We start from the raw sequence: 24272 nt of genomic DNA on the forward strand, positions 1-24272 counted from the left end.
TGAGCGACAGGACGGACTGATGGGGGGAACAAAGAGGAGGAATATCGATGATATAGATGCCTACCCAGATGCCCAAGTTGATCTATGTTCGAATTGATTGGGCGAGTTCTTGACCTCTGGGGCCGTACTGAAGGGAAGACCGCAACCACAAGGTACTGAATCGCACACGTCTATGAACCCTGGGGTTCATGCGACGAACCGTGCCTAAAACATCAGATATATTCGTTACAAGATAATGCGAGAGACAGAGATGAGAGCAACGAGATCAGGGGGCAGCAGAGCGAATCACCAAGAGAAGAGAACTAGTCCTCCTGCACTGCAGGAATATAGAAAGTCAACACCCCACCTGCATCGGCCACCTCTCCAATGTAGACGTAGAGGATCATGCAGTGGTGCTGGCATATACCTGGGACAAGGCCAGACGCCGTATCAGAGCACGTATTTGTGGTAGTTATGACGCATGTATTCAGCCAGAGGAACGAGCAAGAATCACGTTGAATGGTAGCCGTGAGCACACGTGGACTGCAAAGTGGAAAAGGGTCAGAAGGATATTGAATCGAGACGTACAGGCAATAGTTGTTGTTGAGACGACATGGGAGTTCAAGAATTTGAGGAAGCTTCGAACGTGGACGAGTACACCAAATAGTTTTGTTGGGTCTGTTTCGGCTTCGTCGTCTTCATTGTCTGGGTCTGTATTCGCCTGTGATTGTGAGGGGTTGGGCTGGGCTATTCGACGTGCAACACTTATCAGCCAGATATCCAAAAGTACGATAGGAAAACCCGAAAGAAAAGGATATATGTGAAACGATCAGACGCACCCATCTTTGGATTTGCACACCCTTCCCAGACAACGTCCATCTTTGCACTCTCCGTCGCTGCTGAGATCTGTAGCTTTCCGGATTTATTGGCGCGGACAGCTATGACGTCTGCGAGCGGTCGTAGTCGTTCGACTATCGTTCGTATTTTGAGCAAGGGTGGGAGCAAAATATGTATCTGACATGGGCCACATTGAGTACCATTTCGTCCACTGCAATTGACGCCACACTAGCAGAAGCAGGAAGGAAGAAAAGGGCTGCTCACATCTGGCTCCGGACACAGGGGCTCACTCAGCCTCGCCACCTCTGCCGGCTTCAAAACCTCAATCCTCACATCGTGCTCCACTTTCACTCGTCTCCCCATCCTGCTCGCCCCGAAGATCTCAAAACTCAGTACCGCGGCATCTCGTTTCTTCGCCAGCTTCATGATGACCTCTTCGGCGCTCGTTCCGGATGGGTTTGATGAGGAATTGGAGGTTGCGGATCGGAGGGCAGCGGAGAGTGCTGTGGTGGAGAGGGCGAGGGAAATTTCGTTGTTGGCGTTGGATTGAATGCGGTAATCTGCGAAGAGAGAGATGACGCGTATTTGTCTATGTGCATGCAAACAGCCATGCTGTCAGTATGCCGTTCCTTTACAATTATCAGACACGGAAGGGGCTGCGATTCAGGAAAGGGACGCACGACCATACTTGGACGCCACTTTCGTCCGTATTGCAGATGATGTGCATTTCGCTCTCGGTGAACTTGACGATGCATTTCTTCTGCAGTTTTTCAACCGTTTGGATGATGCCTTGTATCGAGTTGTAATAAAATCGCGAAAGAGAAGAAAATACCTTGTCGATTAGTCAAAACGCGATCACGGTATAAGTGGAATAAAGCTCACGGTGAAAAGTGTCCACGTTCTGGATGGAGGCCCGAAAGCGCATGATCAATTTTAAGCAGTGTTAGAGTAAAGTCAAAGGCAGATAAAAGGAACTCTTGTTATGTTTTGTGTGCAAGTACCGACGAGGAGGGGAGATGGTGGCGAAGAGGATCGCCTGCGCCACAACGGCCACAAGAAACATTGTCACGAACCACGTGATCGTGACCCGACGTGTTTCCGGATATTTCGTGATATTTCCCTTGCGAGTTTCCGACCATTATCGAGTGGTAGCGTCCATCATCTCATCGCCACCGTCAACGAGTAGCCTTTCTTTACTTTGTCATTCTTCACTGACCTTCCACACCCAATTTTCCATCCCCAACGCAATTACAAAAGCACGGAGCCTACGTGCTCACCAATCAGTGTTTATGCCTGTGCCCAAGCGGGGATAGCACCCGTAGTGGGAGTTCCCCTAGATTTTTGATCGCCTCCGCCCGACTATAAATTCCAAGTTCCGAAGGTTCTTGATACGCATGGAAACGGGAGGGAGCGATTGCATTTATTCCATATGCATAATCCTCTTATTCGGGCAAGACCTTGAAGGGTACAATAGCGATGTATACTTGGACAGGAGTCATGCGAGTTGCCTCCATGCGTTCTACTTCTTTACCCGATCGTGTACACACTGCCTCCAAACTTTCAACGTGGTCGCCGATGTTGGCGCTCGACTTTCGTATAAGTAGCTGAGCGATCATGATGGATCTTCCCTTCCCCTTCCCTACGCTCCGTCAATAGGCGGCTTGGTCTCTGCCTTCCTTTGGAGCAACGATGCGCGTTGAGATCCCTTTCCTTACTCTCTGCCTCTCAACGACCGCATATGCAGCTTCTATCGCTCCACAGAAGCTTTCCTTGTCTTCCCGTCCTCGAAGTTCGGGTGCTGGGCGGAGAGCCGTCTCTCCCATCAATGTGCCGCTAAGCGATGCCTTCAATGGAACAGATCTCCAGTGCGTTATTTCTGCAGTTTGAGGTAGAAATACAGTTGACGTCCGTTTAATTGTGTAGGTGGTTTGGAAATATCTCAGGTTCGGTCGCGTCGTGAACCGTGTCTTCCAACCAGAGTCCGTACTGACAAGCGCGGCACATTAGTCGGAACTCCGCCACAGATGATTCCAGTGCGTCTCACTAGGTCTGGTTGCCACCATGGTCATTCTGAAATTCACTTTCTTCCCTTTCTATGAATAGGTTATCTTCGATACAGGCAGCAGCGCCATCGAATTAACTAGTACGCTCTGCGATAACTGCGGCTCTGAACTCCTCTTCGACCCTTCGGCGAGTTCAACCTTTGTTTCGGAAAATGAGACGGGTGAACTAGACTGTGTGTAGATGCCATTGTCTCCTTTGGCAGTCCTGAACCTCATGTTTTATTTGGGATTAAGTCGGAACATGTCTTGGCGTCAGACCTGTTACGGACGCAGAGGTATGCTCATTTTCATCTTTCTTTTTCTACGACGACGTTTCATTCTAACCAGTGAACGACAGCCTTGCGTTCTGATCGTACAGGAAGGCACAGATATCATCAGCATCGGGGACCTGTCTACAACCAACATCACCCTCACCCTCATCACAAACGAAACAGTCACCTTCTCTGATTACCCTTGGTTTAGTGGCATTGTGGGTAAGATACACATTTCAAATTATAAGTCGACCGCCTTCGTCTAACCTGGCCGTCATATACATAACAGGCCTCAGCTCTACGAGCTCTGGTCAAGGGACAAGTCTGTTCGGACGGTTCGTCGAACAAGGGCTGGAAGGTACGCAGAGCTAGTTGACTTTGTATATCCAGATTCTAGTTCTGATTGCTCGTACAGCCTTGTTCTCCACGTATCTGAGCCCCATCGACGTCGGAAACGCAGAGCTCACCCTCGGAGGCATTGATGACACCAAGTTCACCGGCAAGTCTTCCACGACGTCCGTTTCAGTTTATTGCTCTGGTTGCTAATGTCGATGCTGGTATCACAGGCGAACTAGTGTACACCCCAATCTTGGACGAATCTCACTGGACGATCACGAGCAGCCACATATTTGTGAATGGCCAAACTGTCGATATCCTCAGCCAAAACTTGACACAAATCGCCGACTCGGGCACGTCGAACATGCTTTTACCAACCAATATCACCGAGGTATGTATATTACTTCTTTGTGACTATCGTATGCGCACGCTGATTCATGGTCTGTGTACTCGCGCCATCGACACTCGTTACTCAGGCAATCTACGCCCTCATCTCCCCCGAAATCAAACCCTTCGCTCCCCTCCCCAGCACTTACGGCGTCCCCTGCTCCCTCATCCCCTCCCTTAACGCAACAATCACCTACACATTCCTCTCTACCGAGGGCACCCCCTTCAACCTCACCATTCCCACGTCAGAGCTGAGTGTGGGGCCGTTCAAAGAGGATCCGGACACGTGCCAGACGTTGATCAATGCGGTGGACGATTTTTCGATCGTGGGGGCTAGTTTGTTGAAGCATTGGTATACGGTTTGGGATAGTGGGAATCAGAGGATGGGGTTCGCACCTGCTGTTGGGGCGCAGGCGTGAAACCCAAGGATGAGAGGAGCTGTAAGTCTGTGTTTCTTGTGACAACGGGTGGTTTTCTCTCGCGATGCGCAAGCATGTAACTTAAAGCTAGAATGTGTTTGGGATTCTCCAACTACGTATACGTGGGGTGAGGCAACGTTCTGCTTCTGCGTGACGATATCGAATCCAGCTTGGTTCACCACAAACCCATATGGAAGAGATCGGCGGGAGTCGTATCGTCGCTGTTGAGGCACTTCTGCTTACTGCCTTTCTGTATGTCACTGTTGAGCCGAATGATGCACGACAAAAGAAGGGAGCAACATACCCGGCGAGTTTGCAAATCGGTGAATCTTGTAACTTCTTCATGGTCTTACTATTAGACTCGTGGCTCCTTTTGAAACAGCAGTCCGAGTGACTCAGTAAACTCTTGGCTGAGGGTCGTGTCAGCTGCGTAAAGATGACGGCACAAATGTTTCGCGGTATAGGTACGCAACGGAGATGTTGTCCGTCTTGCTTAGTCTCTGAGGGTACGGTCTGTTTGACCAGACATGCTGTCAGACATCTGAGAGACGCTAAGGAAGGCGATTGGTATGAGTCGACTGAATACGACACGACAAAGAACTATATCCCAATCAGTCTTCATTCAGGGTAGGGAACGTCGAGGAGAATACTTCTCCTTCAGACCTAGGCTGTGTAGTAATCCTTTGAGGACACATTAGCATCCGTTTCCGTAAGTATGAAGACTCTGACTCACTTTGCCGCCCACCCTCTTCGCGAAACGGATCATCAAGTCCACGATCTCGTCCGGAGCTTCATAATACAATGCATGTCCTCGACCGTTCAACCAAACCATCTCGTAGTCCTTGAAGTGAGGCTTCATCATCTCATCCACATCCTTCTGCGCACCCTTCCTATGTTGATCTTCAGTCCCCTGGATCGAAAGAAGCGGCAATCCCTCTCCTCCTGCCTTCCATAAATTTTCTACTTCCATCTGCCTAGCCAAACTCAGCCCCATTATCTCGGGGGATAAGCTATGTCCCAAGTACATGCATTTGAGGGCGTACGGAACGTCCTGCGGGTTGGCGAAAAGCTTCTCGGTGAAGATCAGAGCAGAGGATCGGAAGGCCCAGACGGCGTCGGTGGATATGAGGCCGGGGAGTGCGTCCATGAGGGGTGGGGCGGCCATTTGGGCGATTTCGAGGCCGGTACTTGGGACTCCGGCGAGATAGATTATTCCCGAGAGGGTGGATGGAGGCAAATGAGCGCAGACGTCGGTAGCAACGGCAGCTGATGACGAAGATGAATCGTTAGTCCACCCAGTCCTGACTGCATTCGTCTACCAACATACCGCCCATACTCCTGCAAGAAGTGAATGTACGGAAATCATGAGCACGGCGCTATATCACTATTAAAATGAATTTACCATCCAGCCAAGATCGGCCTTTTCAACTCGAAAGCATCCACGACAGCCTCGAAGTCTTCCGCAAACCTCTTCGACTCGTATGCCTCTGGTGTGTTAGGTTGGCCGCTCCTGGCGTGGCCCCGGATATCATAGCGAACCTGTCGATCGTTAATCGAGTCATACAGCAGGATAAATCAACTGCAATCGACCGTATAACGGAGCACATACGATATACAACGCATCGAGGAGACGCTGGTCCGAGCAGAAATCATCGAAAGCGCAGCCACTCAAGGTTAATCCGGCAAGTAGGACGACGTGAGGGTTTGAATAATCTCCCGTGGCCTCTGCAAATATCAATGTGCTGTCCTTCGAACGGAGGAGCTTTACTGTGGAGGGAGCAGGCATGATTGAAGGGGTGGAAGAGAAAGTGGGGGTTATTGAACAAAATGGGGCCTCCAACCATTGAGCTCCACTATACATTACTTATACCTGAGAGTTCGAAGCCCCCGAGTCGCATGAATCCCCTGGGGCAAATCGTTCTTGAGCCCATTCGGGAGCACTGACATACCTGAAACCCGAAGATCTGATGATCAATTACTCTGATGTTAATCATGGGATATGGTGGTCTAGGCGATATCGAGCGCTGAATCAGGCGTACTGTCGCCTGCTTGAAATTCGAGCCACGGACTTCTGGGGTGGGCCCTCGCATGTGCGACTGTCTTTATCGCTGGGGCCGGAATCGACCATCTAGCAAACGACTAAGGGATGACTTTTATTATGATTTTTGGCCCTATTCAACAGACATATCTAGTCGCAAACACTATAGAGAGATAGGATATGGTCCGATGTCTTTCATCGTCAATATTTCAAGGTGAAAAGGGATTGACGAGAACCTTGGTCGGCCTGAAGGGTCGAACCAGGATATTTGATATACGTACACGGACCAGGTAGTTTGATTATACGGTGTTAGTGTTTTTCCCGTCCGACTGGCGAGAGGTCCTTTATCCTACATAGAGTTGGACTGTATGAATGAGTGGGCTTCCGCCGTTTCGACATTTGTGCATGAAGCGCGTCAAGCGCCCCGGCAGCAAATTTTACAGACAAGTAAACAGACAGACATGATATACGGTTCCAACACTCGATGAGCTACCGAGAGTTATTTCATGATGAACCGAAGGGGTCTGTGATCAACTTCAAGTGAGAGCCAAAAGTCGTCCAGTCTGCTAGAACTTGTAGACCGAAGTAAGGAGCAATTCCAGCAGGGATGTGCTTCACTATACAGCAAGAGTACAGAGCTCTCCCAAAGACGCGTACTGTGAGGGTCAAGCAATTTCGATGAGAGGATGTGCAAGAGAGACGGTCGTTCGCGTCAGGCGGCAACATCACGCTAAGTCACATTCGTAACACTGTGACAGACGCGTTCGTGACGTCGCCTTCGCTTGCCACACAACTTCGGAAGTGACGGCCAGCATCTTTACTTTCGTCTTCGGCGATTGAGGCTCATTAACTCGAAGTATAATCATGCATGCTTGTCGAGTCGTCCGTCATCGGCTTGCACTTCACGCGGCCTACAGACCCTACGCATCCCGCAGTCTAATATCGCAAACTTTCCGAAAATATGCAACGGCAGTTGACCCCTCTCCGTCCGGTGTAACACCCGTAGAGAAAATCATTCTCGACACAATAAAAGTGTGTGAATTCATCTCTTTCTCTTTCAGTTCCTCTTACTTACTCCCCTGTTATCGTGACTAGGCGAACGGTCCAATCTCTTTCGCCACCTACATCAACCTCTGTCTCTCACACCCCACACACGGGTATTATATGAACCCATCGAACGCAGTGTTTGGAGCTCAAGGAGATTTCATTACAAGTCCTGAGATCAGTCAGGTTTTTGGCGAGGTGTGTTGTGCTTCCACGTTCTCTCGTTGGTTAACGTTGTCGCAAGGTGAGAATACGAATGATAACCAACCTCTAGTGACCTCGAATTTTCACCCGGATGGAACATTGAACTTGCTGCAATCTTGGGCTGAAAATTTGAACTTATGGACTATGTTGCGGGATGGTTCCGGCAGCTCGTAGGCGTGTGGTTGCTCTCGCAGTACTTGGCGAGCGGTATGGGGAGAAAGATCAGGCTCGTGGAACTAGGACCTGGAAGGGGAACATTAATGGATGATATCCTCCGAGTGAGTTTCTCATTCAGTTACCCTGACTATTACTGCTCCCACTGGCTTTCGTCGGGTTTCGGAACGAAGTGTGGCGCGCCACATCCGTTGGACTAGCACCCTTCGGCACCATGCTTTTACGAACCACGCCCCCTTCACCATTCTGACCTAATTGGTATCATTTTGATTCAACCCTCAGACATTATCGCAATTTCCTGCCTCCCGCTCGCTTCTCAAACAAGTCCACCTCGTCGAAACGTCCTCCGCCCTTCGCGTCATCCAAGAGCAGAAACTCGAGCGCTGGTCCAAACCCTCACCTCAATCCAACACCCATACCGTGAACATTTCGTGGCACGACTCAATCGATGATATCCCCTCGACGGAAGGTGAAGTCGAAGAGAACGTGTACACGATGCTCGTAGCGCACGAGTTCTTTGATGCACTGCCTGTTCATTTGCTCGAGGTTTGTGTTCTCCCCACCACCCATTCTTATTTACCATGTGGCCTATCCTAACTCCTATACTGTAGAAAACATCACAAGGCTGGAAAGAAGTCCTCCTTACCTCTTTATCCGACCCCGTCGCACAGACACGGACTGTCCTCCGACCTTCCGACCTCAATCTCGACCTCGACACTACCCGTTCCTCGCTCACTTCCACCACTCCGTCCTCCGTCTCTACCTTATCAGCCTCTTCCACACCCATTACGGGCGAATCAACAACTTCAGGTAGTAAACCCCGCCTCCGCCCCGTCCTCTCCCCCGAGCCCTCGCCGGTGTCCACACTCCTCGGTTCTTCATCACCTCGCTTCGCGAGCCTACCGATCGGGAGTAGGATCGAAGTGTGTGCGGCGGGGTTTCAGGTCGCCAGGAAGCTTGCGGGGTTAGCCGGAGGTGTAGTTCCAGCCAGTTCGGCGGCGGCAGCTGGAGATTCTGTGGGAAAAGTAGACGGGGGAGGGAAGAGGGGATGTGGGTTGATTGTTGATTATGGTGATGAGAAGGTCTTCGGAGCGTCGTTTAGGGTGTGTTTCCTCGTTCTTTCTCTCAGTCAAACTCTAACGAGCAGTCATTCCATATGCGGTTTGTATACGATACCAATGCAGGCCTTCAAGGACCATAAGATTGTTGATCCGCTCCTAACGCCTGGGCAGTGCGACCTGACCGCGAACGTCGATTTCGCGTATTTGAAGGAGGCAATGAAGGGGACGGGTGGTACGCTTTCCTCTTTCTCCCACTCCTATTGCCTCTCTTTTACGCCTCGGATGCTTACTTTTTGTTTACCACGACGAATCCACTATCACAGTCCGCACTCTAGGTTCAATCACCCAATCGACCTTCCTGACCCGCATGGGCCTCGATATCCGTCTCAATGCCCTGAAACAACGTGCGCCGAAGGAAAGAGCTGATGTTATCGAAGGAGCGGCGAAGAGATTGGTCGATAAGATGGGGATGGGGAAAGAGTATCGGGTTTTGGGGATTGTGGCGGATGGGCTGGGTGAGGTGCATGAGGGGGAGGTGGGCAAGGTGAATGGGGAACAGAGAGGAGGGGGTGGAGAGAAGGAAGGGAGCGACGGAGGGGGAGGTGAGGGGGAGGGAGAGGGAGCGGTGTGGCCTTTTGTTGGTGGTGAGGACGTTTGAAGGACGCGGTCAAGGATCGTAGTCGGACTTGGTTTTTGCGTGTTGACCCGTATTCAAGTCCAAGTTTATTTTCGCGTGCCTGCCTGCCTGTCGAGGATCAAAGTCAGGACTCAGCTCGATCTTGACGCAGGCAAGGCAAGGCACATGAAGGATACGAGTACTTTAGCCCCTGTGAAAGCAATAATATACTCATTGAACGTGGTCCATTGATGGCGAGATTCGCACAGAGGAAAAAAGTAAAAAGATTATGGTTCAACCCAGGATCGAACTGGGAACCTTCTGTGCGCGGATCAATCCACTAAGTATGGACGTACTGCAGCATGTGAGACAGAAATCATAACCATTAGACCATTGAACCCTATCAACAGCTTGGCTGTGAGACATCTTCATGTCTAGTACCCACCTACTGCCATGGCTGCGCCAAGGAAGTGGCCCTTAAGAGTGCCACTTCCACTCTTCCTCACATTCACTTGCTCTGCTTGAGTCATCACGGAAATCCACCGAGTCTTGTAAAACCATTTACGGCGATTGTAAAGTCATATTTGGGGTGCAATTGCTGAAATACTGCTACAACAAGTAAAAGGGGTTATCGTGCTCATTCACTTCTTGCAAGGTCCACAACGGAGGCATGGAATTAGTTGTAAAACACTACAAGCTCTCAGGATCTGTTCAAGGTATGTCACTTCACCCGTCAATTGAACCCTTCCTGAGGACCACATAATCAGGCCATGAATTAAATGTAAGTGAGAAAACGATATTCTTGATTGCAAAGAAGAACGTAGGTACGAACTGCAAGTACAGAGCGAAGCGGTATAGATATCTAACGATACTAGAGGATACAATGGGGGATACAGAAAATCGCAATGGCCGGTGTGCATAATACAGGACAAAGTGTGAAGGAGCCCACATGCGACAGTCAGTGCAGCACGATATGGCACATGCGGCCATGTTCGCGCTGCACCACTTTGATGATCTGTCCCCAATTCCGAAGACGAAGCACAGTGTCTGCTTCGTCTCGTGCGGAGGGGACGTGGGAAGGAACTACATTGGTTGCGAAGGGCGAAGAGGAAACGAACCAAACGAAACGAACCAAACGACGCTAACGGACACCGAACTATATCGACCACCTTCGCGTCGACACGCGCTCCTCTGGTAGACACCCCGAGACCGTCGAGGAGCACCATGTTAAAGAAGACTCGTACAGCGCTAAAAGATGGGCTGGGCGAAGACGAAGGAGGGACGAAGGAGGGCCCAACGAGTGAGGAAGACGAAGATGGTGGTACGAGTCGAAAGGAATTCAAGCCACCGAAGAAAATAATGTGCGCGCTGGCAGGTCCCACGCTGAGCCCCAAACTGCGCCTTCTTCGGGAGCGGATTCCCCCCGGCCGACCTCGGCAGGCCTTCATATGGAATAATTCCAATCAAATGCAAGATTTTACATGCTTCTTCGGGCTCGCAAGCTGATTTAATGCTAATAAGCGTTTATATGTCGTAAATAACTGTAAGTAATCTCCGGCAACCTTTCCCTACCATCTTATCGGTACAATTGATTGCAAGCCTCGGCGGAAATCCGTGATGTTATGGTCTTTTGATTTCCGTCGACAGAACACAAATTACTCTGTCTCCAGTACAAGCGAGTTCTTACTATCAGCATGCTCAAATTTCCACGCTGCTTCCGTTATCGATCCCGCGAAGTCGAACCTCTACCAGTTCAAGTATGTACTTCAATTTATTCTGGTCCAGAGGGCCTATCGTCAGTGTTTCCCCATGGTTTCTCCATCCTTCAAGACTTTCCTCGACTAAATGTTGATTGCGGGTGCTAGCTAAGCACTAGTTTCCCATGTGCATGTATGTTCGGCTCCCAGACAGTACCACGGCTCTCTTCAAGTTAGACGATGCTGCGTCATGATTCATTATTATCAATCATGGTCCTTCGCAGGCCTTGAACTCGTGATTGCTGTCGACTGGGGGCTACGGCGTACGTGGCCTGAATTAGGTGTAGGTAGGCGAATGTACATATGTGTGGGTTATCGGTCTATCGCTTCTTACCAATAACAGTCGGTGCTCTCACTCTCTTCTCTCTCTCACCACCGTGACACCGTCCGAGTGTCCAACTCTCGACCACTCCCAAAAGCACCATATCTAACAGTCAAGATCATGAAGATAATAATAGCGGGCGCACATGGCTCAGTCGGTCAACGACTTGTCCACCTCGCTCTCAAATCCCCAGAGTGCCACACCGTCCTCGGACTGGACTTCTCGCCTCATCCTGCGCCCTCACCATATCTGGGTCAGCCACCGATCAATTATGATGTCGAGGAGGCTAGGAAGGAAGGGAGGTACACGTTCATGCAGATTGATTTGAAGGAGTATGAGGATGTGGTGAGGGTCATGGAGACGTGGATTGGGAATAGGGTGGGCGAAGGAGTCGATGACGGGGTGGGACTCGCCAATTTGGCCGGGATAAGGAATCCGAGTGATGGAATTGTGAAGACACATAATACGTGAGCGCTTTTTCGTTTAGCGGACTGAATTCTTTCGCCAGGATATTGATCGTGGTGCGTGTGTCACTGCAGGAATGTCGTGATTTCGTGGAATTTGTTGAGGGCTTGTGCCGAGGTAAGTTATCCGGAGAGTCGAAAGTGGTGTTGCGCCTGTCATTCACCTGTTGACTCCTCCTTCTTCACTACCGACAACCGCATCTCGTCCGATTCGCCGCTTTTCATGTCTCTTCCAACTCGGCGGGCTCAATAGTAATACTGACTCAAATCATTGAAATATAGCTAGGTATCAACCGAATTGCACAAGCCTCGAGCGTTAATGTACTGCGTGGCGTATATAGCGAAACACCCGAGTTCCATTACTTTCCGATTGACGAAGAACATCCGTGTGAACCTGACGAGCCCTACGGGCTATCAAAGATGTGTGTTTCTCTTCTCGTTCGGTAATCCTCAGAGCTCGACTTATTCTGCACCCACCTTACCGTCTCCCGCCCGGGTGTCCAATCATTATCGCTCCTCCTGGTGACCCTTCACAACGCGACACTCATCTTTAAACATATCGGATTCTACGCTGACCATATGTGTCTTGTATGTCGATGTGTTTTCAGAATCATGGAAACCCAAGCATGCACCCTGACACGACGATATCCACACATCCGAATCGCCTCCCTCCGTCTGCACTGGTCAGTACCTACTCGATCCGATTCAATACGGACGAATAAACCGAAAGCAGCGGCCGATTTGTGGGGATGGGTACAGGAGGACGAAGGTGTCAGGGCGTTCTTGTTGGCCCTTACACTTCCTCTGACAGTCGATGCGTCTTCACCAAGCAACTTCGAGGAGAAAGGGAACGAAAGCGGTGATGAGAGTGTGGGCAGGAATGCGACGGGGACGGGATGGAAAGGCCACGAAACATTTTATATCGTTGCCCCGGATTTACAGATGCTGGATACAGCAGAGGGGGTTGTGGACGGGATGCAGTTGAAACAGGAATGGTGGCCTGCTGCGAAGGTCAGGGAGGGGTGGTGGGGTGCTGAAGTTGACACGCCAAACAGCAGTGGACGTCATGGTGAAGGAGGGTGGGTAGGAGAGGCGGTGAGGAGGGTCGAGCCGAGGAGGAGAGGGTTTTATGATTGTAAGAAGGCGGAGAGGATGTTGGGATGGGTGCATGCCGCGAATTAGTAGACTCGCAGTCGAGTGGGGACGGTGAGGTGTGAGATATCGACTTCGGAGCTTCAAAGACGATACACAGATGATCAGGAGGTGGCATAGCGGTCCGAGCGATCCTTGAGCTCGAATGCTTCTAAATGCGCGAGAGGCTTCGTGGTGAGCAAGTGGACTCAGAAGAGCTCAGAAGGTACCGTACTGCAATTGATTGTCAATTGATTGCAGCAATCAGACGAATCACCGGGACTTTGACTCGGAAGTAACGAAGTTCTATTCCCAACGCCAATCTTGCGGTAGGTGGACAGATATTGGAAAATTCGTGCATTCTCGGTACAATGATACAATACCTCTCAGCCCCTGCTTCTCGAACTATCTCGTGTCTTACTTCTACCCTCCCATCATCTTTCATCCCCGTCATCCCCTTCTCACCGACAGCACCGTATCATTTGCTTGTTGCTCTTACTGCAGCGTACATACATACAATGAAGATAATCGTCGCCGGCGCCCACGGCTCGATCGGCCAACGACTCGTCCGCCTCGCTCTTCTATCCCCGGACCACCATAGCGTCCTCGGTCTCGATTCTGCACCTCATCCTTTACCTTCGATTTATCGGCATCTGATTCCGCCTGACACTCCAGATGATGTTGATGTTGACCTTGAAAAGGAGAAGAAAGATGGCAGGTATGTGTTTGAGAGAGTGGATCTGAGGGAGTACGAGGAAATCGAGAGGGTTTTGAGAGTATGGTTGGGAATGAGCGACAAGGTGGGCGAGGAAGATTTGGATCCGGATAAACGCGGGAAGGGGGAGGATGAGGTTGGGTTGGCGAATTTGGCTGGGATAAGTCATATGGGAGATGGAGTTGCTCGCACTCATAATATGTATGTCTCAATCCTTCGACCAAGAACCCATTTGATCTGAAAAGCTCGGACTGTATTGGTGCTAATATCGCTCTGTTCATTGCGTCTCCGCAGGAATGTGATCATCTCGTGGAATTTATTGAGGGTTTGTGCTGAGGTGCGTGGATTTTTGTGTCGCGATCTCGGTCTCATGGCAGTTCAAGTGGAGAGAGTGTAATGGTCATATTATGGCAGAGAAATAGGACGATGCCGTCGTCAAACAGAGCTTTGACACAGGTTTATGCATTCGGGATCAACGATCTCCAACCAACTGGGCCACATTCCAGCCCCTGACGCCACTCTGTGTGGCGCCCTTCTGTCTTAAGCTCTCTGCCCACCCAAACCAGACCCATACTGTCACAGACCTTCCGTACGATACGGTTCAAATTTCTGAACGACCACGCTCTCCACAATGCACTAATCTCTCGCTCTACCTGCTTTCTTCCTTCGTTCTCGCATTCCCCTCCTCTTCCTCTCCTTCCGTCTCCGTTTTCCTCCTCCGTCTTCCGGATTCCCTCCATTTTAACAGTTAGGGATAACGCGAATCGCACAAGCTTCAAGTATCAATATTCTCCGCGGAATTTTTGGCAAGACTCACGACTTTCAATACCTCCCTATCGATGAAAACCATCCATGTGAGCCTGATGAGCCTTATGGACTGTCTAAGATGTACGTCCATCTATTCATGCTTACTTCTTGCACGTATAGGTCTTCTCGATCCTTCCGAAACTCTTGCTCTTTCCCAAACTTCTTCTCGTCTCAACCTTACCTCCTTGTTCTACGTCACTGCACGAATAATCTCTCTCACTTTCCTCGGAATCTTTCCCCCGATCGACTCGAAGTGTGCTCAAAGCATGAATTGACTTCCTCCTTGCTATTCACTGTTCGTATCGATGTGATTTGGTCCAACAACTTCGACAGAATAATGGAAATGCAAGCCGACACACTCATCCGTCGATACCCTCACCTCCGAATCGCCTCCCTCCGTCTCCACCGTTCCGTCCCGCTCCGCTTGATTGCACGTCGTGCCTTTGAAGTCCCCGATCTTAAGGAAACCGACCAGGAGGCTGGAGGCGTACGAATAGATGAAGCGACGGCTGCGAAGGATCTATGGGGATGGGTGCAGGAAGATGAAGGCGCTAGAGCATTTTTGTTGGCTATGACTTTACCTCTCAGTGTCCGAGCGACTGGTGGGGGTGGTGAAGAGGCTGCCTCAACTCTAAAAGGGACGGGATGGACAGGCCACGAAGCATTTTATATCGCCGCTCCTGATCTGAACGTCGCTGATACGGATCTTCCACAAGGCGAGAGTGTCGACGGAATGTCGCTGAAAGAGACGTGGTGGCCAGGGGCGAGAGTCAGAGAAGGGTGGTGGGATTGCACGGGGGACATCGTACAAGGAGAGGCTGCGAGGAGTATCGTGCCGCGGAGAAGAGGTTTCTACGACTGTACCAAGGCGGAGCGGATGTTAGGCTGGATTCATGAGGCGTACTAACTCAATAATGTGATATATATATGTGTGTGTACGCGTATCAAAAGTTGTCGTCATTGAATAGCACTTCAATGCTCTGCGACTGGCATGGAATTATGACCAGTTCAGGTAGGGGAACTCGGTTTCGGAATGGTGTCCGGAGACGAGGCCTGATCAATGATGAATATTAGTGAGTATCTTCGCGTGGAGAGTTAAAAAAAAAAGACGGTCAAGGAGAGGCCTCCGAACTTCGAGTTGATGGGGGATAAGTTCACCGTTTGAGATAAGATAAGATCGTGCCCACCCCGTCCGGCATTTCGCGGGGGTGCACGCCACCCTATAAATGTGCGCCCTCTTTTATTCTCTCCCCTTTCAACTCTCTTCTGACCCTCTACCTGTCCCTCCACCTCGCACCGTCCGACACCACGATAACACCGCCATGTCAGGGAAATCCAACAGCAACTCTTCGAACTCTGGCTACAGCTACACCGGCTCTGGTACCAATGACCAGGTACGTATGTCGCCCCTATTTATGCTCTGATGGCCTTTGTTCTCGTCAACATCAATACCGGAATGGCCAGATCTTCAGATACCTGGACCTCAAAGTCATACTCATTTTTTTCATTGCGAATGACTGACTTGGGACGTATGGCACGCTTGCGGTCCTCATGACAGGGTAACCACTACTGCTCTCGCGATTACGGAAACGATTCGAACAGTTACCACTACTCCAACACGTACGTCGTTCAGAGCCTTTCCCTATGCACTCTCGCCCCGTTATCGCTTTATATCTGCACTTCTAACTTAGTGATATGTGTTGGCCCGTGCAGTGATGGATCCTACTACTACTCCAACCCGAACGGGTCTACCTACTACAACAGCGGGAGCGGCTACTCGAACTATACCTCTCCCAGTGGACAGTCCCACCAGTCTTCGGGAGGAAAGAAGTAAATTTCTTAATCACACGCGCTAAGGGTTGAGAGAAAGGGAATAACAAGGTATGCACTGACAGAGTTGTCGTCCCATATATGCTGATGACGATCTTTTCAGGATTGAATACCGAAGCTCTGAAGAATTGCTCCCTCTTGTGTACTATGACTGTTTTACGGAGATGTTGCAAATATACTATGCATTTGCTTCGTTCTCTCTTCAGGTCACGGGCACTTTTTATGCAGACCTGTATTTGCATGACGCCGCTCGCGCACCGCCGCCACAATTTCTACCTCGGCTGATAACGGGTGGGTATTTTGTGAGTCCCACGAATCTGTCCCGGTACAAGTAATCGTCACGGCTCGCAATAATGTCGATCATCAGCTTCTTGCTAGTCCATCGACTTGACTCCTTTCCGCAGAACTTGATTTCGTATTGGGCATAACCCTCAACGACAGTCTGCCCGGATATCTAAATCTTCTGAGGTACAAGCATCGACTATCTACAGACTTGCTTTTCGTATCAGACACAGCACGCAGCCCTGTCATCATCACTTTTGTGGGACCCTGTGCTCATCTCTCACCGTGCTAGTTCTATCGGACTTCCACGCATTCGTGTCCAATTGAAAATATATCATCTCTTTCACCCCGCCTACAACATATATCGGCCCAAGAATATTCTAGTCGAATCGTAGTCACATCCAATTCAAGGATACATTACTTCCAAGTAGCTTCAGAGTAAAACTGTCAACATATCACTCTGCAAACTGATGAAGTCGAAACCCTTCAGCGTCTACCGCCGTCTTTCCATCGTTAACTAAACTGCCATCCTGTGCCACCCTCACGTATCTGCCATTGGACCTTGCCCTGATTGTATATACCGACTGTCCCACTGGAACTACCTCCCCACCTTGTTCCTCGACCTTCCTCCGTATCGTGAAATATTCCCAAGCCAGAGCAGCGTGACGAGCGGCTGCTAGGGGAGATGACCCTGAAATATCCGCGGTGACGTACTGCTGTGTGGCTAAAAGCTTGAGAGTCCCGCCTTGTGCCACTGTGGAACCTTCAGACGTCGGATCCTGGTCATTACTGAGTTCGAAGACGGCGGCGTCCGAGTTAGAAGAGGCGGATGCGGTGAGAGTCGGGGAAGATGGGGAGCATGCAATGAACCATGATGTTCCTGTAGCTTGCAGGATGAATCGCCCCTCGGGATTACGAGCCAGGAGTGCAGGATGGGGTGTCAGCAAGCGAAATACGGTTGCCCCAGCTTCCGTCATGGCATCGTTGACCAGAGAACCATCCGGCCGCATAGAAACATGCTTGCCGTTTGATCCTGCCCGAATTGTGAATAGCCCATCGCCACCGTCCTTGGGGCTGACGATAAACATTTCCCAGGCCAGCGCCGTGGACCGAGAAGCCGAGAGAGGGACAGAACCAGATATATCGGCGGTGACCAGCAATCTGGTGGAAGAAGCGGTTATAGTGCCTGCATTGAAAACGTAGACTTCGGCATCGGCTTGCGAGGTCGACAATGCTTGGAGATTGTGCTCGGCGGTGGGGACGATATATCGGTCCGTGGAAGCCTCCTGAATAACAAACCTGCCTTCAGGATTCGACTTCGTCAAAGCTGAAAGCCTCTCCTCCTCGCTAATCCCAGCAGATTGTGTCGCATAGTCGTGCCGCGGCTTTGGGGGACTCCATGAAGAAGGTGGATGAATAAATCGGAAGGAAGCGCTGGATGCAGCTGAATCTGCGTTGTTGACCAGCCGTCCATCTGCGCCAACCGTGATAAACTTCCTATTCGACCCTGCTTTCATCCAATACTCATCTCTTTTCCCTTCTTTGGGACGGATCATGAACATCTCCCAAGCCAGCGCCACCCCTCGACTCGCAGCGAGCGTTGCCGAACCTGATTGATCGGCCGTCACGAACATCCCACTCGATAGACCCTTCATTGTCCCCGAGTTGGGAGCAAACGCAAACTCGAACACCTCCGCCTCTTCTTGTGTCTCCACCGACACAATAAGATCGGAAGCACTGGGTGACGAAGTCACGTATCGGCCCGTGGTACATGATTGGACCATGAAATTCCCGGTAGGGTTTGCGCCAGCGGAGTAGAATATGGGTCTGCGGGAAGGATTGGGCCGAGTGGAGATGAAATAGAGTTGGTTAGTGTACGTGTTGCCGGTTCCCCAAGCCATGAGGAGGGAGGAGAGTTCGGCGGCTTTGTGAGGATTGTATTGGGAGTAGGCGCAGTATATGAGGGATTTCCAGTCGTCACTGATGGCTGGGTCGTGAAGCTCTCCGGACGTATAGGCGAGGACGTTGCGTGCCCACGCGGGGTCGTACATGTACTCATTCACGGGGATGACCTGTAGGTGAGATCAGTGCATGCAATATTATTTGATCAGAAATACGGACCGGAAGGATCTGTATGGCGGCGATTTGAACTTTCTGGTCTCCCCAGAACCTGAAAACTGTGCTATAGCTTCTGATAAGAAACGACAGAGTAAATTACTTACAACCACGCTCCAGCTTGCCAGTCCTGTACATTACCTGGTCACAAACGGGTAAGCATCATCGCCAACTGATCGGCTACTGCACATACCAATAGTGACGAGACTCCTAACTTCCGGCTCAGGATACGGTTGATCACGGGCTTCTCCATCGCTCTCCGGGTAGAGGTGCCAGTACACCTTCGCCGCATGTTGTTCCATTGCGATGAGGAGTCGACAATACTCGACGATGTCTTTGTGCCCAGTGATCTCCGCCCAGAGCATAGCGCCGTAGTAACCATTCACGGCTTCGCCGATGGACTCCTGGTCACGCGAACCTGCTCCGTTTCCTATGCCAGATGCTATTCGCACTAATTAGCTCTATGCGCGAGCTGAATGCGTTCCATGAGACTGTACGTACCCCAAGAGTGGCCCGCAAAAATGTCCAAATGTCGTGTGAATGTAAAGTACGGGTCTTCAGAGATGCTGGGATTGACGACGTCTCGAAGAAACCAGTCGATGTGCGACTTGTATTCCGACATCCATTGTGAATCGTACCTGCGAGGTTCATGAGATTCAGGGCTTGCGACAAAACGGAGCCCCGTAATATATACCTAGCGATCGTCGCAGCGCCTTCGAAGAGGTATCCATAGTGGAAACTAGCAGAACATGGCTTGAATAGGCATCCACTTCACGGAAAATCTGGTACCCACTGGTGGTCGTTGTAATATCCGTTACCAAAATCCACCCAGAAGTTGTTATACCCACTCTTGTTAATAATGCCTCCCCAAGCTGTCTCGTATGCAGCTTGGATAGGCGAAGAACTGTCGAACTAAAATTCACGGCACCGATAGGTATACCGACCAGCATCAAAATACCGATATCCCTGCGAAACTTACCCAGTGCTTGTAACTCGCCTTGAGATATTCGACCACATAGGGTATGAGATCATGGCGGCCCACATGCTCTGCAATCAACCTTCAGAGACAGAGAACAATTAGAATCAAGATAAAACACTCCTCCAGATGAAGGAAGAAAGGATATCAAAGTTGTCACTGACGCGAGTCGCGCCTTCGCGGCGATTGCTCCTCCCCAAAAGTAAAAGTCTCCCGGTACAGGCGCGTTCGCAGCCTCTAGCTGACCTATCTCGTACTCCAATCCTTGAATAATGGCAGGAATGCATGACTCATCTGGCAGACGTGGAGCGTTCCAAGAAATATTAGGTAGGTCGTAATTGAGATCCCAGACGTTGCCAAGAGCGGGATACATGTATCCCTTCGTCGTGAGATAACTGAGTGCATGGACCGGAGGGAACGTCGGAGTTTGCATCTTCATTCTGTGGGTGCACGGCAAAGCCAAATCTCGCTGAGTACGAGGTCAAAATCATCACGACGAACAGCGCGTACCGGTGATGTGGCCAAGTCATCATCAACAGTTCGGCTGGATTCCCCACTACCGACCAAGTGAAACGAAGGATGGCGGTGGAATCCGTCGACGAATATAAAAAACCTGTGTCGACGGATTTGGGATATGTACCGGCATAGTCGTTTAGGATGCGTTCGTGCGCCGGATCACTGAGCTTGACCATGCGAATGACACCGGTGAACGGAGATGAAGCCACAACCTTGTCCTGGGATGCCGAAAGAGACATGGGACCGGATAATGAGTATATGATATAGGTGCCGATGCGCGTTGTTACTTTGAACTTCGTTCCGAGGGTGCCTTCTGAGGTTGTATGGTGAGGACGAGTGATACGAGACAACTTGGCCGTGATCCCACCTTTGGCTGGTGGTTTGTCATTGAAGGAGACGATTGGACCTTGTTCGGAGATGAATACGGGGGTCGCATTGTCATAAACGAAGGTAAGATATGGCGAGCCCGGCACCAGATAGCTCGTCAATGTCTTCAACCCAGTGAAGTATTGGAGGGCCACGGATTGTGTATCCTATGGTGAGGAGTAAAATACGAAGGAATATTGAATATCCAGCAGGCACCTACCCAGCAGATGGCCTTATGGTCGCGCGATTTCTTAGAATGCTCTATAAAACTAGCACACCAATCACTCTGGGTCAATTGCTTGATCGATGTGCCGTCGAACTGGCGAGTAGTGGATATGCCGTATTTAATTCCATGTGGCACCAAGCAAGTCTCGTATGGGAAAGGACCTGCACAAATACTATCTCTATTTCAAACAAGAGAAAACGCATATCAAGGACATATACGTACGCATCGCCTTCTCCTGCAGCGTAGCCGACCCACCATGTACAGGTCGGGAAGGGTGGACTATGACCTTGAAAGAAAGTATTAGGAGGTTGGTCGTTGGCAATGGCTTTTCCAGCGAGTTCAGGCCTGTTGGTCCCAATTGGATGAGATTTTAAAGCAGTATACACCATGAGAAAAAGACTCTTGGGGATCTCGATTGCTGCCACAGAGGGTTCTTTCGACGCCGGGTGATGCGGCTGGTGGATACCATGCAAGAGCGACCCCACAGTTGCTCCGCGGTCGGCCCTTCAAACTGACGGCATAAGACAGATGTCGTCAGGAACCAGCAAGGCTTACATAAAATTATCCTGGCTCGCGATTGGCTGCAGAGGCTTCGAGAGGTTTCTGAGCCAATCACAAGCTAGAAACATTTTATGTAAGCCTTGCTGGTTCTTAACGACATCTGTCTTACTCCGGGGACCATTGACACCCTGGTGGGTTTCAACCTGTTCCAACCTTCTGAACTTGTTCTGAACTGCCGATTGCTGTGCGCTATCCTCGCCGCTCGGTCTCAGCTTCGATCGTAGGTCTTCAGGATGTGTGCCGACGTGAAGAGTGCACACAGCTTTTCGAATGTATCAACGCACAAGTGTAAATCCCACTCTTCTGCCGTGAAGACAGTAATGCGCCGTGCTGCTTGTCTGGCTCTCGTCATCGGAACATTGTCGTACCTCTTCCTATCGAAAGGCTGCAGTTACCGAGGGTTAATCCATACTAACTCCATCAAATTAGAGGATGCTACGGATCTGTCATTGCTTGGACCAGTTGGTACCGTCAAATGGTACGAATGTGAAGGGGAAGGAATCCTCCCAGGCGCTGAGTGTGGCCATATCATGTATGTATCATTTTATTCTATGCAATACATCTGCCGCTCAAGCACCCACAGAGTTCCTCTCGACTATTTCGACACGACTGCAGGGGTCGCAAAGGTCGCTCTAGGAAGATATAACGCCACTCGCTCCCCCAGGAAAGGTATCGTCCTGCTGAACCCCGGTTCGTCTTTGCGCTTTCATCACGTATAGTAGCTTCAAGATGACTCATGATCTGACAGGCGGTCCCGGAGGATCAGGCACGCCTCTTGCCACTGTTAGAGGTCGTGATCTCCAGAGTGTTGTCACCGGTGAGGACTACGACCTCATTGGATTTGATCCTCGCGGAATTGGCAAGACAGAGTAAGCGTATCGCCCCGCCTCTCCGTCCATCATGCTATCTAACTTATAAAATCCTACAGACCGAGCACCAATTGCTTCGAGACGCCGACCCGTCGAGCGTTGTTTCGCCACAACACGGTCCTCGAACGAGGCTTCCAGAGCCCTCCGAACTTTACCGATCCGCGTACTCGTGAATTCCTAGTCTACCAGCAACAGGAAGCCGAGGCTTTGTATCGAGCTCAGTTCGCGCTGTGTGCGCAGACTATGGGCGACAAGTTGAAGTACATGGGCACCAGTACCGTCGTCCGTGATATAGACTTCATTACTCGTACCTTGGAAGGGGAAGATGCGCTTATGTAGGTCACCATCTTCTAAAGACAAACGTTTACTCACTCCACAAATGGTAGTAACTTCTGGGGTGCATCATATGGCACGATTTTGGGCCAATACCTCGTGAACATGTCAGTTACTTCCACGGCGTTTCGTTCGAGTTCTTATTTTCTCTCATTATCTATAGGTTGCCCGATCGCTTAGGGCGCGTCGTCATTGACGGTGTCGCTGATGCTGTTGCCTGGACTAGTAAGTAACTTTCGTTCCCTTCTGCGTCTCCGGAACTGACTATTACTTAGGTCAGCCTCCTTATAAATGGTATCGCACATGGTTGAGCAACACCACGGACGCCTACAACATGTTCCTAGATGGATGCTTCAAGGTAAGAAGCTCGTCGTCAGAACGGCAACGATGAGATTGATTCCGCTTTTACAGGCAGGACCTTCGGAGTGCGCCCTGGTAAACGCCAAAGACGAAAGTCCCTCTGACATTCGTAATCGTCTGGAAGACTGGCTCGATGATCTCTTCATGAATCCTATGGCCGTCCCTAACGCCACCATGCCAAGCATTCTCACTTCTGGAGCAGCAAGCAGTGAGTGACATCTTCTTATAATAACGTTTCCCCTGCTCAAGTCAGGCAGAGTATGTCTTCAGCATTCTCCAACGTCCCATGGGATGGCAATACGGCGCAAAGGTCGTCGCCAAAGCGATGTCCGGCGACGCGACCGAAATCGTAGACAGTGACTATCAGCGTCTAGGTTCCGATCTCCAGCGCTCGGCTGTCTCTTGTAACGACCAAGCACCTCGTGCGAAGCCCAACTCAGAAGACGTAGCAGATGAGGCATTATATGTTCTTCAGCATGTGTCAAGGTTCGGTATGGGTGTGTACTCAGCAGAGCCGGATTCGGGTTGCGAGTATTGGCCCGTAACGCCTCCAGAGAGGTTCTCAGGCCCTTGGAACCACACGTTGAGGAACCCAATCCTGATCCACAGCAATATCGTGAGTGACCCTCTCCACCTGTGGAAACACTCCAGCTCACACCTTACTTCAGGCCGACCCGGTCACTCCCATCGTGAATGGACGCGCTGTATACAATATCCTGGGACCAAAGAACGCTAGGCTTGCGGTTCAAAACAGCTCTGGGGTGCGCTATACTGCTGTTACTTTCTCTCATAATGGATATGTAATCTTTCTTCTCCAGCATTGCTCCATCAATACCCCTTCGCTTTGCTCGGCAGATATCACAAGGAGCTATTTCGCGGATGGCACCCTCCCACCTCAGGAGCATGTCTGCGAGGTTGACATGCTTCCCTTCCCCGATAACTCTAGGGTCAAGACATATTCAGCGGAAGAAGAGGAGAGGCTAGATCAGATGCTGCGTGTAGCTGGTACGCTGAACGCGTTGAGACATGGAGGGGTTCCATAGTGTAGTTGTGTCTGACCCTGCAATTTCATTTCTGGCTACATATGTGTTGACTTTCCGTGCACAAATATAATGGATCGCGCCTTCAAGCTTCAATATTCAATGTTCCACATAAGTATGAGTATACCACTCTCGTCTTCATAGGGCCACAGTGCCACTGCAAGATAGCGTCAGGTATCGGGCCGTGTGTACC

General features: G+C 50.5%; 8 protein-coding genes and 1 non-coding gene across 9 annotated transcripts; 5 read left to right on the plus strand and 4 right to left on the minus strand.

Annotated features, from left to right (window-relative positions):
• Positions 1-224: 224 nt before the first annotated feature.
• On the minus strand, positions 225-1741 carry STEHIDRAFT_72271 (cell cycle checkpoint; the record flags this gene model as incomplete). The annotated part of the gene is made up of 6 exons (XM_007299360.1): positions 225-406; positions 568-726; positions 819-993; positions 1081-1405; positions 1497-1605; positions 1699-1741. 6 exons carry the CDS (start codon positions 1739-1741, stop codon positions 303-305), a joined length of 915 nt encoding a protein of 304 aa, XP_007299422.1. The 3' UTR covers positions 225-302.
• A 716-nt stretch (positions 1742-2457) lies between these two features.
• STEHIDRAFT_165212 (acid protease) lies at positions 2458-4452 on the plus strand. The gene is made up of 10 exons (XM_007299537.1): positions 2458-2681; positions 2740-2759; positions 2824-2849; positions 2920-3052; positions 3114-3154; positions 3217-3352; positions 3420-3488; positions 3546-3629; positions 3697-3857; positions 3943-4452. Exons 1-10 carry the CDS (start codon positions 2506-2508, stop codon positions 4270-4272), a joined length of 1176 nt encoding a protein of 391 aa, XP_007299599.1. The 5' UTR covers positions 2458-2505; the 3' UTR covers positions 4273-4452.
• A 195-nt stretch (positions 4453-4647) lies between these two features.
• On the minus strand, positions 4648-6062 carry STEHIDRAFT_72273 (alpha/beta-hydrolase). Its single transcript, XM_007299361.1, has 5 exons — positions 5882-6062; positions 5675-5811; positions 5600-5610; positions 5006-5538; positions 4648-4953 (listed from the first exon to the last, which is right to left on the minus strand). Exons 1-5 carry the CDS (start codon positions 6056-6058, stop codon positions 4936-4938), a joined length of 876 nt encoding a protein of 291 aa, XP_007299423.1. The 5' UTR covers positions 6059-6062; the 3' UTR covers positions 4648-4935.
• Positions 6063-6819: 757 nt separating this feature from the next.
• On the plus strand, positions 6820-9451 carry STEHIDRAFT_144265 (DUF185-domain-containing protein; the record flags this gene model as incomplete). The annotated part of the gene is made up of 9 exons (XM_007299539.1): positions 6820-6832; positions 7284-7342; positions 7406-7552; positions 7726-7836; positions 8015-8278; positions 8344-8835; positions 8917-9025; positions 9117-9308; positions 9360-9451. 9 exons carry the CDS (start codon positions 6820-6822, stop codon positions 9449-9451), a joined length of 1479 nt encoding a protein of 492 aa, XP_007299601.1.
• A 248-nt stretch (positions 9452-9699) lies between these two features.
• On the minus strand, positions 9700-9809 carry STEHIDRAFT_t78. The gene has a single exon. It is a non-coding gene; the product is annotated as a tRNA-Val (tRNA).
• Positions 9810-11578: 1769 nt separating this feature from the next.
• Positions 11579-15512, plus strand: STEHIDRAFT_90510 (NAD-P-binding protein; the record flags this gene model as incomplete). The annotated part of the gene is made up of 6 exons (XM_007299430.1): positions 11579-11955; positions 12028-12070; positions 12235-12374; positions 12561-12737; positions 12822-12977; positions 15434-15512. Exons 1-6 carry the CDS (start codon positions 11609-11611, stop codon positions 15510-15512), a joined length of 942 nt encoding a protein of 313 aa, XP_007299492.1. The 5' UTR covers positions 11579-11608.
• A 364-nt stretch (positions 15513-15876) lies between these two features.
• On the plus strand, positions 15877-16694 carry STEHIDRAFT_144267 (uncharacterized protein). The gene is made up of 4 exons (XM_007299540.1): positions 15877-15999; positions 16164-16225; positions 16319-16486; positions 16539-16694. The coding sequence occupies exons 1-3, from the start codon at positions 15928-15930 to the stop codon at positions 16437-16439; spliced, it is 255 nt and encodes an 84-aa protein (XP_007299602.1). The 5' UTR covers positions 15877-15927; the 3' UTR covers positions 16440-16486; positions 16539-16694.
• Positions 16695-17066: 372 nt separating this feature from the next.
• Positions 17067-21358, minus strand: STEHIDRAFT_90513 (uncharacterized protein). Its single transcript, XM_007299431.1, has 12 exons — positions 21139-21358; positions 20911-21088; positions 20319-20857; positions 19973-20248; positions 19812-19890; positions 19626-19744; positions 19527-19571; positions 19334-19470; positions 19026-19274; positions 18940-18973; positions 18839-18887; positions 17067-18789 (listed from the first exon to the last, which is right to left on the minus strand). Exons 1-12 carry the CDS (start codon positions 21303-21305, stop codon positions 17173-17175), a joined length of 3489 nt encoding a protein of 1162 aa, XP_007299493.1. The 5' UTR covers positions 21306-21358; the 3' UTR covers positions 17067-17172.
• Positions 21359-21622: 264 nt separating this feature from the next.
• On the plus strand, positions 21623-24125 carry STEHIDRAFT_117967 (uncharacterized protein). The gene is made up of 10 exons (XM_007299541.1): positions 21623-22167; positions 22226-22346; positions 22406-22681; positions 22733-22786; positions 22843-22904; positions 22955-23037; positions 23091-23247; positions 23297-23655; positions 23708-23800; positions 23858-24125. Exons 1-10 carry the CDS (start codon positions 21711-21713, stop codon positions 24080-24082), a joined length of 1887 nt encoding a protein of 628 aa, XP_007299603.1. The 5' UTR covers positions 21623-21710; the 3' UTR covers positions 24083-24125.
• The last annotated feature ends 147 nt before the right edge of the window (positions 24126-24272 follow it).

The sequence above is a fragment of the Stereum hirsutum genome (assembly GCF_000264905.1).
Source record: "Stereum hirsutum FP-91666 SS1 unplaced genomic scaffold STEHIscaffold_2, whole genome shotgun sequence".
Classification (NCBI taxonomy): Eukaryota; Fungi; Basidiomycota; class Agaricomycetes; order Russulales; family Stereaceae; genus Stereum; species Stereum hirsutum.